Raw genomic sequence first — 18,190 nt, 5'->3', positions numbered from 1 at the left:
GGGCCTGGGTCCCTCTCTGGGCATGCGCAGCTAGAAACAGCCCCTAGAAAGCCGGTTTTCAACCCCCGATCTGCGTGGGACGGGCACAGAGGCCCAGCTCTGGGCAACAAAGCTGAACGGCTCCAATTCCAACAGGTACAGCCCGCCCCCAAGGGCCTGGGTCCCTCTCTGGGCACGCGCAGCTAGAAACAGCCCCTAGAAAGCCGGTTTTCAACCCCTGATCTGCGTGGGACAGGCACAGAGGCCCAGCTCTGGGCAACAAAGCTGAATGGCTCCAATTCCAACAGGTACAGCCCGCCCCCAAGGGCCTGGGTCCCTCTCTGGGCACGCGCAGCTAGAAACAGCCCCTAGAAAGCCGGTTTTCAACCCCCGATCTGCGTGGGACAGGCACAGAGGCCCAGCTCTGGGCAACAAAGCTGAACGGCTCCAATTCCAACAGGTACAGCCCGCCCCCAAGGGCGTGGGTCCCTCTCTGGGCACGCGCAGCTAGAAACAGCCCCTAGAAAGCTGGTTTTCAACCCCTGATCTGCGTGGGACGGGCACAGAGGCCCAGCTCTGGGCAACAAAGCTGAACGGCTCCAATTCCAACAGGTACAGCCCGCCCCCAAGGGCCTGGGTCCCTCTCTGGGCACGAGCAGCTAGAAACAGCCCCTAGAAAGCCGGTTTTCAACCCCTGATCTGCGTGGGATGGGCACAGAGGCCCAGCTCTGGGCAACAAAGCTGGACGGCTCCAATTCCAAACAGGAGACGTTCCCAACTCCTCGCCCAGTGCCAGGGACTCTTTCCGGAGCCTCGGCCGCTAACGCGGCTGCGAAATATTTTCCCACTACATATGCCATAGGAACCATAAGCTACCATCTTAGATGGAAACTTCTCTATTTTAGCTCAGCCACTAGAAACACAGTAGCCAATAACTCATAAGCCTATCTTAACTCACACTGCATATCAAGCAGAATAGTAACAGTGAACGTGAAGGACTAAACCACACCTCTCACAATGGTAAAGCAACGCAAAAGCCCCCCAAACTTTCATATTGAAGAGTCTAGCCCAGATGACACCAACAGTACTGTAGTGTTAGACAACCTCTCTGACAAGGAATTCAGAAGGGAGCTACTTAGGATGCTTAGGGAATTAAAAGAAACAATGGAAACCAATGCCAATAGAAGACAAGAGGATCTGAAGGCAGAAATGAGGAAAATGCAATCAGAAATGTCAGACCTGAAAAATCTCGTAGGCGAATTGAAAAGCTCAGTGGAAGGCCTCAGCAGCAGAGTAAGAGCGGCTGAGAACAGAATCAGTGAGCTCGAAGATGAAGTTCAGAGACTCTCCAGAAAAGAGCAGAAAATGGAAAAGAGACTCACAATTCGGGAACAGATGGCAAGAGAAGATCGTGATGAAGCCAAGAGGGGTAACATAAGAATTATTGGAGTCCCAGAGGGACAGGAAGAAAACCTCGATGAAGAAGAAACTGTCAAAGAAATCATTGCTACAACATTTCCAGAGCTGAAGAAAACTTGTGACCACATTCAGGAGGCCCGAAGGGTACCAGCTAGAAGAAATCCGAATAAAAATACCCCAAGACACATCCTGATCAAAATGACCAAAACCTTAGACAGAGACAAAATTCTGAAAGCAGCAAGATCGAAGAAAGAAATCTCTTACAAAGGAGCATCCTTAAAATTCACAGCTGATTTTTCTGATGAAACCCTCATGGCCCGAAAACAGTGGTGGGACATAGTAAAAAAACTCAATGAAATAAATGCCTCCCCAAAAATACTTTTCCCAGCAAGACTCTCATTCATAATAGAAGGAACAACACACAGTTTCACAGACAAACAACAGCTCAGGAACTTCATAGACTCAAAACCATGGTTACAAGAACAACTAAATGGGCTACTTTAAGGCCAGAAAGGCCCCTCAAATACACCAAATTTTAACAGAACAATGGGACAAAATCCCATAACAATAATCTCTCTCAATGTCAATGGGCTAAACGCACCAATTAAAAGACATAGAGTGGCAGGATGGATTAGAAAATTGAACCCAACATTCTGCTGCCTGCAAGAAACGCACCTCAATAGTCAAAGCAAACACAGACTCAGAGTCAAAGGCTGGAAAACATTCCTACAGGCAAACAGCTCCCATAAAAAAGCTGGAGTAGCCATCCTTATATCAGACCACATCGATTTCAGAGTGAGGAAGGTCATAAGAGACAGTGAAGGCCATTTCTTATTGATCGAAGGATCTGTACAACAGGAAGAACTTACAATAATAAATGTATATGCACCTAATGAGAGACCAGCAAAGTACTTAAAACAACTACTCATAGATTTGGAAAAAGACATCAATAGCAACACAATACTAGTGGGAGACTTCAACACTGCTTTGTCACCTCTTGATAGATCAACCAGACTCAAGCTTAGCAAGGACATACTTCATTTGAGGGAAACAATGGAAGAAAGGGACTTAGTAGATATATACAGGACACTTCATCCACAAAAAGCTGAATACACATTCTTCTCAAGCGTACATGGAACATTCTCCAAGATAGACCACATGCTGAGCCACAAAACATGCCTCCATAAACTTAAGAAGGTAGAGATTGTATCAACAATCTTCTCAGACCATAATGCGCTGAAATTAGAAGTAAATCACACACAAAAACAGAAACTAAATCAAACACCTGGGAATTAAACAGTGCACTATTGAACAACGAGTGGATTAGAAAGGAAATCAAAGAGGAATTCAAAAGATTCCTAGAAACGAATGAAAATGAGAACACGAGTTACCAAAACTTATGGGACACAGCAAATGCTGTGTTAAGAGGAAAGTTTATAGCTCTACAAGCATTCCTCAGGAAGGAGGAGCGAGCACACATAAGTAACCTAACCTCACAGCTTAAGAGCTTGGAGAAGGACCAAAAAAAGGAGCACAACCCGAACAGGAGAAAGGAAATAATAAAACTCAGAGCAGAGATTAACGAGATGGAAACCCAAAAAACAATCCGAAAGATCAATGAAACCAAAAGCTGGTTCTTTGAGAAAATTAACAAGATCGATAAGCCTCTAGCAAAACTCACAAAGAAAGGGAGAGAGAAAACCCTAATAAACCGAATCAGAAATGAAAAGGGGTCATTACAACAGAAACCACGGAAATTCAGAGGATCCTCAGGGAGTACTTTGAGAAGCTTTATGCCACGGAACATCAAAACCTCGAGGAAATGGATAAATTCCTAGACTCCTACAGACTCCCAAGGCTGAACCAAGAAGACCTGGAATACCTGAACAGACCTATCACCATCAAGGAAATTGAAATGGTAATAAAAAGTCTCCCCAAGCACAAAAGTCCTGGCCCGGATGGATTCACTAGTGAATTCTTCCAAATCTTTAAAGAGGACTTACTCCCAATGCTCTTTAAGCTTTTCCACGAAATTGAAATATCTAAAACTCTTCCGAACAGTTTCTACGAAGCAAATATCACACTGATACCAAAAGCAGACAGAGATACCACAAAGAAAGAGAATTACAGGCCGATATCCCTGATGAACACAGATGCAAAGTTCCTCAACAAACTACTAGCAAATAGAATCCAATTACTCATCAAAAAGATCATACGCCATGACCAAGTAGGATTCATCCCAGGGATGCAAGGATGGTTTAACATTCGGAAATCAATCAACATAATCCACCATATCAACAAAAGAAAAGATCAAAAGCATATGATCATATCAATAGATGCAGAGAAAGCATTTGATAAGATCCAGCACCCCTTTATGATGAAAACCCTAGCCAAAATGGGTATAGAGGGGACCTTCCTCAACATAATTAAAGCCATCTACCACAAGCCTACAGCAAGCATCATCCTCAATGGGGAAAAACTGAGAGCCTTCCCTCTAAGATCAGGGACGAGACAGGGATGCCCACTCTCTCCACTGCTGTTCAATATAGTACTGGAAGTACTTGCAATAGCGATTAGGCAGGAAAAAGATATTAAGGGCATTCAGGTAGGAAAGGAAGAAATCAAGCTCTCACTCTTCGCAGATGATATGATACTCTACTTAGAGAACCCAATAACTTCCACCAAAAAACTCCTAGAAACAATAGACTCGTATAGTAAAGTTGCAGGTTATAAAATCAATACCCAAAAGTCCATGGCTTTCCTATACGCAAACAGTGAGAGAGAAGAAAGCAACATGAAAAAAACAATCCCGTTCACAATTGTGCCCCAGAAAATCAAGTACCTAGGAATCAGCTTAACTAAGGAAGTAAAGGACCTGTACAAAGAAAACTATAAAACGCTACTTCAGGAAATAAAAGAGGACATGAGGAAATGGAAAGATATCCCCTGCTCATGGGTCGGGAGACTTAACATTGTCAAAATGGCAATACTACCGAAAGCATTGTATAAATTCAATGCAATCCCTATAAGGATACCCATGACATTCTTCAAAGAAATGGAGCAAACACTCCTGAAATTTATATGGAACAATAAGCCCCCACGAATAGCTAAAGCAATTCTTGGGAAAAAGAAAATGGGAGGAATCAACCTCCCGAACTTCAAACTGTACTACAAAGCAGTAATAATTAAAACAGCATGGTACTGGAACAAAGGCAGAACTGCAGACCAATGGAGCAGGGTTGAATACACTGACATCTCCCCTCAATCATATGCTCATCTAATCTTTGATAAAAGGTGCAAGTAATGTGAAGTGGAGTAAGGAAAGCCTCTTTAATAAATTGTTTTGGCATCACTGGACGGCTACATGCAAAAAAATAGGCTCAGAACTCTGCCTAACACCATGTACAAAAGTAAGATCAAAATGGATTAAAGACCTCAACATCAGACCAGAAACCATAAGGTACATTGAAGATAAATTTGGCAAAACCCTCCATGACATTGAAGCTAATGGTATCTTCAAAGATGCCACGCCACTGGCCGAGCAAGTGAAAACAGAGATAGATAAATGGGACTATCTTAAACTAAGAAGCTTCTGCACCTCCAAAGAAACAGTGACCAAAATACAAAGACAGTCTACAGAATGGGAAAGGATATTCACCGAATACACATCTGACAAGGGGTTGATATCCAGGATATACAAAATACTGGTTAAACTCCACAAGAAGAAAACATCCAACCCCATCCAAAAATGGGGCAATGAAATGAATAGAAACTTTCTCAAAGAAGAAATCCGAATGGCAAAAAAGCACATGAGAAAATGCTCTACATCATTAATCATCAGGGAGATGCAGATCAAAACCACAATGAGATACCATCTCACACCTAAGAGACTGGCCCACATTCAAAAGAACAAAAGCAACCGCTGCTGGCGTGGATGTGGCGAGAAAGGGACACTCCTTCACTGTTGGTGGGAATGTCCACTGGTTCAGCCCTTCTGGAAAACAGTATGGACGATTCTCAAAAAATTAGAAATTGAGCTCCCATTTGACCCAGCAATACCACTCCTGGGAATATATCCCAGAGAGGCAAAAATGTATAGTCGAAGTGACATCTGCACTTGTTTGTTCATTGCAGCACTCTTTACAATAGCCAGAAACTGGAAGAAACCTGGATGCCCAAGAACAGATGACTGGTTAAAGAAACTTTGGTACATCTACACAATGGAGTACTATGTAGCTCTTAGAAAAGATGAAGTCATGAAATTTACATACAAGTGGTACAATATGGAAAGTATCATGCTAAGCGAAATGAGTCAGAAAGAGAGGGATAGACATAGAAAGATTGCATTCATCTGGGGGATATAAAGTAACAAAGTATGAGATTAATACCCAAGAATAGCTGAGATCAGCACCAGGAGGATTACTCCATAACTTAGAGGCCAGCCGGGTATCCTAGAGGAAAGGGCAGTTCAGATAGAGAAGGGAGCACCAAATAAAGGATGTTTGGAGGATCCTCCCAGGAGGGGAGATGCATGTCGAAAGTAGACTATGGACTGAACATGTTTGCCACTCAATGCCTCTTTTGCAGACCACAACACCCAAAAGGAGAGAGAGAACACAGGGGATTGCCCTGCCACAGAGACAGGGGGGATGGGGGGATGGGGGTGGGAGGGATATTATCCATGGTGGTGGAAAATGGGCACTGGTGGAGGGATGGGTTTCTGATCATTGTATAATTGAAACCAAAGCACAAAAAATTGTAAATCTACAACTTAAAAGAAAAATAAAATAAAATAAAATAAAGGGAAAAAAATCCTCCGTGCGCTGTATTCACTAACAGGATATCACCATTCTACAAAGAAGTGATCATCGATGTCAAGAGAGGGGTTTGGCAGGGTGATACTATTTCACTGAAACTCTTCAGTGCCACCCTCGAGAACGTCACGCAACAACTAGAATGGGAAGGAATGGGAGTGAAGGTAGATGGTCGGCAACTACACCATCTCTGCTTTGCTGAGATCATTCTAATAACGCCAAACATCAGCCAAGCAGCACAAATGCTGACCGACTTTGTGAGTGTCGAAATGTCGGATTACAGCTGAATCTCACAAAGACAATGGTCATGAGAAACAGTCTTGTTCCTGACTCTCCATTCACCTTCAATGGAATGACCATCTCCGAATGCAACAGTTATGTGTACAGAGGTCGAGAAGTCAACATGACGAATGACCTGGCACCTATGTTGCGCAGGAGGAAGAGATTGGCTTGAAACGCTTTCAAGAGCGTTGAAGAAATAACTAAGAGGACGAAGAACCTCCAGCTCTAGGCACATCTCTTTGATTCAACTGTTCTTTCTGCATTAACATATGCCTCAGAAACCTGGGCCCTACAAAAACAGGATGAGAATGCTATTCGGGTGTCTCAAAGAGGAATCAAAAGAGCTATGCTTGGAGTATCACGCTTCACTCAAATGAGAGAAAGAATCCGGAGTTCCAACCTCTGTCATCGCTCAAGAATCAGGGATGCTGTCTCGTTTGCCAAGGCATAGAAAATCATATGGGCTGGACGTGTAATGAGATTTAGAGATGACCGCTGGACTAGAGCCATTACTGACTGGATTCTACGGGACATCAAAAGATCGCGTGGCCGCCCACCTACAAGATGGTCAGACTTCTTCGTCAAGACCCTGAACGATTGGTTTGTGGCTTCTTCGTCAAGACCCTGAACGATTGGTTTGTGGCTTTTCATGTTCCTAAAACGAGCAGATGCCATTGGGCTACGCTAGCATGCAACAGTGATGAATGGAGATGTTGCTCGTGCTCACTCGAGCAAATCAATGAGTAATGTGATATCAAGTGATCAAGTGATCTCTTTGTTTTATTTTTGAGGAATAAAATTACTTAATGGCTATTAATTTCTCAGCCATGTTTTGCAAAAAAGCTTCTCTGTCTCTGTTATTCTGTCCTCATCAGAAACAATGATTATACCTGCACATAAATAGAGTGTTGTCTAATGTTTGAGAAAGCTGATGGGAATTGGAAGAACCCTGTGAAAAATGGACCCAGACAGAAATGTGTCCAGGCCTCACTAATCTGTGGTATGTAGAGAAATTTAAAAAATGGAAATGTGCAGCATTAAATGAGGCCAACCTTGGGTAATTGGTAGCAATTGGTAATTGGTAACCTTGTTACCAATCGTGGGTAACAAGGCTCAGGGCACCAACTACTGGGGGGACGTGTGGTGGGAAGGGTGAGGAAAATTTGGAATAATATTGGGTGGAAGTCTAGATCCTTTTGGCACTGGTGAGGTATAATTGGAAAGCTCAAGATCAGAAGCTAGTAGAGAGTTAAGGGAAGTAAACAGTTAACAGGTTAAAATGATCCCAAATGTAAGGACTCATCTAGATAAAGAAAACAGTGAGTTTAAAATAGAATATCTTCAATCTTTTGGAATAGAATTTTCTAGAAAACAGAAGTTATGTAAGGGTCTGGTTTGGAAGTATATCCTTTGCCTCTTTGCTAATATTTCACAGTGGCAGTTGAAGCCAGATGTTGGGTTGGGACCCTGTGACTCTTCTTAGGGGCAGAGATGCTTCGGGGTGTGATGGTCTCCGGGAGACCTTTCTATTTTCAAAGTCTAAATAGTGGTTCATTTTCCTGCTATGAACAAGCATCCCGGAGACTGGCCAGCAAGAGGAGAGGGTAAAGAACTCCTCTTCTCCCATTGCTGCTCCTTCCTAGAGAGACAGGTAGGTGGTATTCAGCAGGGCTGCTGGGAAGAAAATGTTAGAAATGCAGTTGATTAATACCAAGCAGTTAAAGTCTGCAATTTCTAGAAATACTCTTCACCTGAACAAACTAGATTTGTCTGTGGGCTGTGTTACACTTTCTGTTGCTGAGGAATGACTGCTAGCATGAGGCTGACATATGGGAGAAGCAAGGAGACTTTCAGATAATCAGGGCAGGGAACAATCCTTTCTCCCCCCTCCCCAGAGTGGAGGTAAAGATGATGAAATTGTACAGAAATGAATATACAGCAGTAAATGAGATGAACCTAAGCATTCTACATATCTATTTTATGTGTTATTTTTTGGAGGGGGAACAACACCTGATAGTGCTCAGGCCTTATTCAAGGCTCTCTTCCCAGTGATCTCTTCTGGGAGACCATATGATAGAACCCAAGTCAGCCATGTGCAATGCAATATCTCTACCCACTTTACTACTTTAAAAAATCTTTCTTTACATTGTTAAAGTTTAAAGAGTCCTTTGAGGTATTTTTGTCCTACAGTACATAGGGAAGAAGGACTTCCAGTGGTAATGACAGTTTATTTTGATGAGTGTGCAGAGAGAATAAGGAGCACGGGAAATTCTTTCCTCACCAGTTTTCTTAGTGGTTGAATGTGTGACACTCTAAGTCCAAAGACATTCTAAGTCCAAAGACTCTAATACTGCAGCATAAGAAAGAGGGGACTTACAAGCTCAAAAGGGACATGAGGAATTTGAGGGAGGTCTTGGGCATTTCAGTAATGGTGGAGCAACTGTGACTTTGTACACTAAAAGCACAAACCTATGTGTTGACTCAAATGCAATAAAAATAAAAGGAAAACAAAAGTAACAAATCACTTGGACTGTTTGCACAAGAATGCCAGCAGGACTTAGTGCCAAGTAGATACTCGTAGATGGCTGTGGAAGTCCAGTTTTCCTTTTGGAAGGTGTTGACTTTTCATATCCTTGCGTCTATGCATTTGATATTTGCATCTTGCCTTCATTTCCTGTCTTCACAGTATTTAACACAGAGTAGAAAACAGTTTCAATAGTTAATTTACTTTTTTTTCCTTTTTTTTTTTTTTGGAGGATGCTCACAACCAGCAATGCACAGGCTTTACTCCTGGCTTTGCACTCAGGAATTACCCCTGGCAGTGCTTTGGGGACCATATGGGATTCTGGGAATGGAAACCAGGTCAGCTGCATGCAAGGCAAATGCCCACCCACTGTATTATTGCTTCCAGCCCCAGTTAATTGACTTTTCATAAACACTTTTTTCTTTTTTATTAGTGAAACACCCTGAGGTACAGTTGTAGATTTACAAATTTTTGTGCTTGGGTTTCGATTATACAATTATCAAGTACCCATCCCTCCACCAGTGCCCATTTTCCACCACCATGGATACCAGTATCCCTCCCACACCCATCACATCCATCCCACCCTGCCTCTGTGGCACGGCATTCCCCTTTGTTCTCTCTCTCCTTTTGGGTGTTGTGGTCTGCAAGAGAGGTATGAACACTTAACTTCTTATATGACATTTAGTCACTGTCACTCTCACTGTCCTCCCGTTGTTCATCAATTTGCTCGAGCAGGCCCAGTAACGTCTCCATTGTGACAACTGTTACTGTTTTTGGCATATCGAATACATCATGGGGAACTTGCCAGGCAAGATACTCTCAGTAGCTTGCTGGGCTCTCCAAGAGGGGCAGTGGAATCGAACTTGGGTCGGCCATGTTGGCCGCTTACAAGGCAAACGCTCTACCGGCTGTGCTATCACTCCAGCCCATGACATTTAGTATTAATATAATGTAATTAATATAATGTAATTAAAATAATGTTTGGAGAGTGACTTTTTACTTGTGTATCTTTTTCCTTCTCAGAATAAATTCTAGGCATTACTGTTATGTATTAAGGGGTATTACTAGATTAGTGAGCTTCCTCTTTACCCTATATCAACATGCATGACCCTAGAGTTTCTGCCCATTTATACTATCAGACAAATCTCCCGAGAGTTGTGTGTGCAGATAAAAAGTATTGTCAGTAGTCCCAGAGTTCTCAGCAAGTTTACAGGAATCTAATACACTCTATTGGGTATTTCTTGAGGGAAGAAATAAGTCTGATGCATCGTCATGAAGCTGCAATCTAGTTAGGAAGACTAAACTTTTCTATCAAACAACATCCAAATACAATCCAGGATGCTGTGGTGTGTTAGGGAGGAGGGAAGTACAAACTCTATAAGAAAATAAGCTGGGATCCTTCACCTAAAGTTTCTGTTGTGTAGGTTATTGACTGCAAGTGGTAGATGGAAATACTCCTTCAGGTTACTAGGTAACATCAAATATTAAGAACTTTTGGTTATGTCATAAATTTTAAGTTCCTAGAATAGTGAGCTTTTCCCTCTTTACTGCAGTCTTATGATTTGGGAAAACTTACCTTCAAAAAGCTGGAATATGTCAAGTGCTTGTTTTCAAATTCATTGCTACCATTCCATGGAGAAGATAAATTTGAGTCCACGAGGACCATTTGGCGAGACTGATTGAACAGAAGAAAGGCTGGTTCCCAATTTTGATGGTGAGAATGAAGAAAAATGAAATGATTTGAGAGAGAAAAAGAGAAAAATCCACATGATAGATTCCAAGGCAAAATCTGTTGAAAGATTGAGATAATTCCATGAATTACATTGAAGTTCAAGATGAAAAACTAGATAGTGAATGGTGCTGTTTGTCATAATTAGGAATGGAGTTCAGAGTAGGCTTTAGAAGTCAAATTATTTCATTTGCCTGTGTTGTGAGTGTGAGATGCCCAAGGTGAGTGGGAGGGTATTTTCTAATCAGCCAGTGATACAGAATCCAGCAAAATCTCTACCTAGACTATGAATTTCATGGCCAGTATATGGTCTGAAACCATCCTAGAAATGTATGATGTGGAAAGAATGAGAAAAACAAGCGTGAAAGGAGCAGATTGTTCAGGGGAGGGGGAAAATTGTCTGTCATATGAATTGAGAATAAGGGATCAGATTGTAATCTAAGTCAGGTGGGAGAGAGAGGGTGGGAGCTGTGTGTGAAGCCCCTGTAGCCAACAAGTCATGGTGGAGGAGGACACAGAAGGGACCACAGGGTGGAGAGAGGGGTGGGCACAGTTCTAGGCCAGTTTGAGGGAAAGTACTAAGTGCTGGAGTTTCCTTTTCTTGTACATCAGATCACAGGACAGAGATAATTTCATGGAAACAAAATGTACCTGATGTGACAAAGATCAAAGCTGTTAAGTACATGAGCTATGGATGCATTTACTGTGATCCCAGATGAGGTTCCTTTTTTGTTCCTTTGGTGTGAGGCATTGTCCTAAGCTCTGTTACTAATGGTATAGATCAGCATTTTTCCAGCAGGTTCCATGATAGGCCTCCAAATATTCCAAGAGGGATGCTGGTGAACTTTTGTAAATGGAGGGCCAGAGCACAAGATTAGGGGGTCAGCTGTAGGATGTGAGGAGTGGTCATGGGAAGAAAACAGGTTCTGAATGAACCCACGGTCAGAAAATGGTTGAAAAATAATGATGTATATTGTTTAGTTTTATAGAGAAGAGATATTTATAAAACCCCGGTAAATCATAGTTGTTTTCATACATAGGGTCCAGGACTGCACTGCACTGCACTTGTCCTCCCATTGTTCATCGATTTGCTCGAGTGGGCCCACTAACATCTCCATTGTGAGACTTGTTGTTTCTCTGTTTGTATATCTAAATACGTCATGGATGGCTTGCCAGGCTTTGCTGTGCAGGCGGAATACTATCAGTAGCTTGCCGGGCTCTCCAAGGGACGTGAAAGAATCAAATGCAGGTCAGCCCAGCTGACTGTGTGCAAGGCAAAAGCCCTACCCGCTGGGCTATCGCTCCAGCCCAGGGTCCAGGAGATCCGTATTTTAATCAAGAAAAATATTGTTTGTATAAATGCTATATTTTCAGAATCTTACTATTTTATTTCTTTGACATCAGAAAATTCAGATAGTTTTGTCACCATTTTAAAGATGGGAGTCTACTTTAGGACACTGTCATTAATGAATAATGAGCTTATGGATATATATCATTCCAAGGTCAGGTATGTTCTATGTGTTGTCATATAATATAGACATATATAATATAGAATATAAATGTTCTACACTATGTCATCTTTGCTCCTGGGAAATTAGTTTTATTATCTTTATTTTACAGATAAGAAATCCCAGTCTCCAAAAAGATTAAATTGCATACATATTGGTGCACAGTGTGTGAATGAGGGAGCTGAAACTGGGGACTCCATCTCTGTCCCCTTTCTGACTTTTCCATTCAGCCCTTAGGATCTATGGAGATGTCTGATCTACCTTTGGGTGCTCTAGAGAAGTTAGAAAAATCATGTTCCCCAAAGCAGATAAGACGGATGGCCTCTGGCAGAAATTGGGTGCAATTAAGGATAAGAAATTAGAGAAGTGGATGGACTCAGACAAGTTTAAGCATTTCTAATTTACAGGCTCTCCACAGAGCTGTATTTGTTGTTGGTGCAACCTGAGAGATCTTGTTGATTTGTGAAACTTCCTTCTTATGAAATTCCACCTGGGGAAGGTTTTTGTTAGCCCAATTTCTAACCCATTCCATTTCCAGTTTCAATAGAGAGGTGATTAGAATATTTAAGATCAGGATATTTCCTTTTTTCTATGTAGGGGACCAATAATCAGGTCTCTGTGCTGTGGAAAGACTGTGATTACAGGTGTGTAGTAAGTTGAAATAGTGGGGCCCAGGAAAACCGTGGGGACACACGGACAGTTCTTAATGTCACAAAATCAAGAACTTCTTTTGATCCAGTGGTTCCATTTTGCTGGTACTTGGACACATTAGCAAAGATACAGGTGCAAGAATGTTCACTGAGGCATGATACCCAATAGCAAAACTAGATGGACCCCCACCCAGATGATCATTAAGAGGGCCTTGGCTGAACCATCATCCTGAGTGCTGAAGCTGGTCAGCTGAGACTCACATTGAGGTCAGATAACAGGCACTGAGGTGGAAAGGCTAAGAATTGACTGAGTGAAGAAACAGTTGTGTGATGGAAGACTCCTTTGGCATTTTAAAATATCCATGGCATTCAAAATGGCGGCAGAAGCAAGTAAGGCTGACAGGCATACAGAGAAGAAATACCAGGGTAGCATGTGTGCTTGTGTTGCTCAGAGTTGTCAGTGGGCTCACAGTGAACAGCATTTGTTACTATGTTCACTCATGTGGCACTTAGTAGGAATCAGGCCCACAGGGACATGACTGTAATTTCCCAGCACATACACAGAACTTCGTTCTAGATGAATGAGATGTAAATTAGCAACTCAGGTGAACTGGGGAGAACACAGTCTGTCACCATTTTTTAGTTGGAAAAGATAAGAGGGTTGCCCATGAAAGAGTGTGTGCTCTACTCGTGAACTATCTCCTGCCTCTATTCCCTCTAAAAGCATAAGTACTGAAGGTGACACATGGAGAATAGTGTAGGATTGTGGTGGTAGGGCAGGGTAACAGAAGTTCTGTATAGTTATGTTGTACTTGTTAATGCTATTGTAATGACCTAAACTATAATAGATAAAAAATACTCTGAAATAAGTAAGAGGTTAAAATATCAGGTGAAGTGGGAGCACAGAACTTTTAGAATCTTTGGTTTCTAAAAAGATTATTTTGGAATCTTTAGTTGTCCACTACTGTCACTGTCACTGTAACTGCCCTCCCGTTGTTCATCGATTTGCTCGAGTGGGCCCAGTAATGTCTTCATTGGAGACTTTGTTGTTACTGTGTTTGGCATATCGAATACATCACGGGTGGCTTGCCAGGCTCTGCCGTGTGGGCGAGATACTCTCGGTAGCTTGCCGGGCTCTCTGAGAGGGGCGGAGGAATCAAACTCGGGTCTGCCATGTTGGCTGCATGCAAGGCAAACACCCTATCAACTGCAAAATTCACACTGACTAGCAGGCTCTGCTTGTGGTGTGAAGTAGGACCACTAGGTGATATGCTAGAAAATGGTCCTAGTTTTGCTTGAGACTCTAGTAACCTGGATTTTGGTGTCTTGGAGCACAGTCTTTAAGCGTCTTGTGTATATTAAGTCTTCAACATTCCATTAAATCTGGTAGAGAAGCAACCGACTCTCCTAATTTTTCTCTCAGAAGTTGTACTTCCAAACTCTGTAGATAGGGCTCATTCATGAACATGGCTCAGTTCTGCCAGTTTCTACCTGGGCCCTCTCTGCACCAGACTCAAGAGGTCTGCAGTGCTCAAGCACTAGAGTCTAGGAAGAAAGACAGCTGGGGAGGTAAAGAAATACTGCAGATATTGCTGGTGGTTTCCTCTGTGGGACTGGGTTGAGTAAGCCTTTCTCACTATGGAGAGCAGCCTTCTTTCCTTTTTCCCTTTTTCTTCCTCTTGATGATGATGCCCGGGGGAGTGGAACTGTGCAGTGTCAAGGGTCGAACCCAGGCCTCCCCCTGTACAGAGCCCATTGAGATTTTTCCTGCCTGAGTCCTTTTTTCTCTAAGCCAAGGAGCAGAATTCAGCACCGAGTAATCTATCAGAAAGAGTGGATAGTCCTCAATAGAAGCAGAAATGCCTGCAGGCCAACTTGCTGTGCATGACCCACCATGCCACGGATTGGGTCCGTCCTCCTCAGTGGCCAGGCATGGCTTTTCATGTGCCAACTCTGAGATTTTTAGACTGAAAACTAGTAGCAGTTTCTGATCATACATGTGGGCTACTTAAGGCCATTTAAAAAATAAAAAGTAGATCAGGGCCAGAGAGATAGGATACCAGGCAAATGCCTGCTTTGCACACAGCTGGCTCTGGTTCATTCCCCTGAACCAGGAGTGATCCCTGAGCACAGAATCAGGAATCAGCCCTGAGCACAGATGGGTGTGGCCCCAAAACAAAATCAAATAAAACTAAATTGAAAATTAGGTCAGGGCTGTGCAGAGAGTGGGGAGAGAGAGAGAGAGAGAGAGAGAGAGAGAGAGAGAGAGAGAGAGAGAGAGAGAGAGAGAGAGAGAGAAACAGAGACAGAGACAGAGACACAGAGACACAGAGACAGAGACACAGAGACAGAGACAGAAAAGAAAGAACAGGGATTAAGGCATCCCACTAACTCTGGTTCTAATTCCAGGTAGCAAATGTGCCTTAGCACTTACAGGAATGATGTCCTCTCCCCAGCACAGAGCCAAGAGTGGCCCTAAATCCACCTTGTCCCCTACACACTGATAAATAACCTCCCCACGCCCCAAACACCTGACCACTCTCTGCTCTTGTCTCTCTGCATGTGCTCCAGGTGGGGGAGTTCCGAGCCCATGCTGCCGAGTGGACAGCCAATGTCACAGCTGAGTTCAAGGAGACTAGGCGGCGGCTGAGCGTGGAGATCTACGACAAGTTCCAGCGGGCCACGTCCATCAAGCGCAAGCTCTCAGCCGAGCTGGCAGGCAACCACACCCAGGAGCTGACGCCTTGCCGCAGGACCCTGTCAGTGAATCACCTGGCCAGTGAGCGGGATGCGCTGCCGCCCCTCCTCAAAGCCGAGAGCATCTACCTAAATGGACTAACCCCACACCGTGCCACTGATGACATTGCTGTGATAGAGAACTTTAAATAGCCCATGCTCCAGAGATGGGGGTGGGGAGGAGGAGCAGTAGGTGAGGACTCCTTGCTCTTTCTGACTTGCTGGTAGTGTGTTTTTACAACAAACAAAACTTGTGCATGAGCTCCAACTGGGGGGATGATGTAGAGCTGCCCTCCTCCCCTGTCATCTGCCATGGAGAGCACCTGGAATCCTGAGCCAGCACTCTCTGACCACGCTTGTTGGGACAGCCGCTTGCTTTGACAAGTGCCATCTCACAAGCTCGTCTGCTGCCTTTCTGTGCCCAGACTGTTGTCCCCGCTCCCCCCACTGGTCCCCATGTGCCATCAGGCCTATGAGTGGAATTCTGTTGGTTTCTTGTGAGAAGGTAGCTTTCACAGATCAGTCCTTCCACTATTCAGGGTCTTCCTACCTGAGCCTAGATGTGGTCCTTTCATAACTGACGGCTTTTCTCTTTGTAAGTGGCAGGCAATTCTTATGCAGCCTTTGACCTAAGAAATTTTCTGTCAGTGCCTTATCTTTGGAAGAATCCGAGCCTCTCTAGCTAATGCTTGGTCTCTCTTTCTCTGCCCTGCCCCTAGGCTTGACTCTGCAGACTCCCCTCCCTGACATCCCACCCTCACTCCTACACACACACACACACACACACACACACACACACACACACACACACACCCTATGATCCCTTTAAGATCCTTCCCCTTGCTGGTAACAGTTTATACAAAGACAGAAACGAGTGAGGGTGTTGGAAGAGGGCATAGAGGCCAAATTAGAGGGACCTTGAAACACTCAGAAATTTAGCGTTAAAGGCGCTGCAGAGAAATGAGGAGAGAAGGCCTCCTTTCCCCTCTACCCCAGTAGCATCAAGGGTCCACAGAGTGCGGCTCAATCTTTATTATTTTTCTGGTTTTGTTTTTGGGCCATACCTGGCTGTGCTCAGGGGTTCCTTCTGGCTCTCCACTCAGGAATTACTCCTGGTGGCATCCAGGGGACTAAATGGGATGTGGGGGGGTTGAACCTGGGTTGGCTACCTATTGCTCTGGTACTGAGTGGGGGGTTGCTCTGGTCCCGACCACGCTGGCCACCAGAGCCAGCCCTTTGCTTCCTGGGAGTATTTGCAACTTTTCATTGATTATTAATTATTCATTTTAATGGTAGGTAAAGACCTCCTTCTATCTAAATGATTTGATATAAGTAACAGTTAAAAACAGCTGTAGGCAGGTGATTTATGGTAAGTGGTGTAAAAATAGCACAGAGGTAGTGTGGGCTAAGAAACTGCCAGGGTGACCTCCCTTTTCTTTTAGGAGAGCCTTTTCTGACCTTCTTTGGGTGACAGAGACAAGAAGAGTGGTACAGCAGGGGATGGAGAGGAGCATATGGGCCCAGGCTGTGAGGAGAAACCCAGATTCATAAGTGTGAGAGAGTTGAAACTGACCTTCTTTGGGTGATAGGGCCAGGAGAGATGGCACGGTGGAGAAGGGGTTATGGACACAGCCTCCATGGGGGAGCCTCCAGATTTGTGAGTGTGAGAGAGTTGAAGCAGGGACCACTGTGATTTTGCACACGGGAAAATGCAGATTCTTGGTATAATTTGTCTCTGATGTCGAGAAGAAGCTGTTAGAGCACAATTTAAACCTCGAGAGCTCTTGCTTTTCTTTTCTTCTTAAGATAGACAAGGCTGGTAATCCTTTTGAGTTTAATTTTATATCCTGTAATTCTTTGGAAGTTTTTCAGGATCAGAAAAAATACAATTGAAGGGACCAGTAGATTGACTCCTCATTCCTTTATTTTCATATGCGATCTGCTGTATATTGTATATATAATTTTTAAAATACAGGAAGAAGATGATTTCCCTAAATATAATTACAGAACTTATTTCTTGTACTCTGGGGGAGGTGGGCTGGGAGTATTTGAATAAATGGGATTCAGATTCGGGTCTTATAAAATAAACCCAGGATCGTAAAAAAGAAAACAAAACAAAACAAAAACTTCATAGATGCCTATTTTCCAAGATTTAACCTAGAAATGTAAATATCCACATAACTTGTTGAAGGTACTTTTATAAACTTAAAATAAATTCTAACCAAAATTTTAGAAAGTCAGGCTCTTTTAGAAAGAAAGCTACACCATTTTCTCAGTAATTGTTCTGAAAATTCTTATGGTGGAATACACCATGTATAAACTGTGAATTGTATTGACAAATAAAGTTTGTAATTAAAGTCAGCAGTTTTTAAGTCGCCTGCTTTGGCTGAGCATTTGGAAATGCTTCTAGTTGAGTAGACTCTAGGAGGTGGCTTCATGTGGAGTTTTTTGTGGCACCTTCACTCGCAGTATTCCCCAAATCACTGTCACAGTCACGGTCCTCCCGTTGTTCATCGATTTGCTCGAGTGGGCCCAGTAACGTCTCCATT

At 43.3% G+C, this 18,190-nt stretch overlaps 1 protein-coding gene across 1 annotated transcript in view; it reads left to right on the top strand.

Annotated features, from left to right (window-relative positions):
* Nucleotides 1–16,559, top strand: part of KCNK2 (potassium two pore domain channel subfamily K member 2) — a 151,663-nt gene extending 135,104 nt beyond the window's left edge. Inside the window, exon 7 of the mRNA XM_056110674.1 lies at nucleotides 15,477–16,559. Within this exon, the coding sequence (XP_055966649.1) occupies nucleotides 15,477–15,794 (318 nt within the window). The 3' untranslated portion in view covers nucleotides 15,795–16,559. The remainder of the gene's footprint in view (nucleotides 1–15,476) is intronic.
* The last annotated feature ends 1,631 nt before the right edge of the window (nucleotides 16,560–18,190 follow it).

Source organism: Sorex fumeus, unplaced genomic scaffold, assembly GCF_029834395.1.
Source record: "Sorex fumeus unplaced genomic scaffold, SorFum_2.1 ptg000010l, whole genome shotgun sequence".
NCBI lineage: Eukaryota > Metazoa > Chordata > Mammalia > Eulipotyphla > Soricidae > Sorex > Sorex fumeus.
This window is presented reverse-complemented; position numbering and strand designations above follow the sequence as displayed.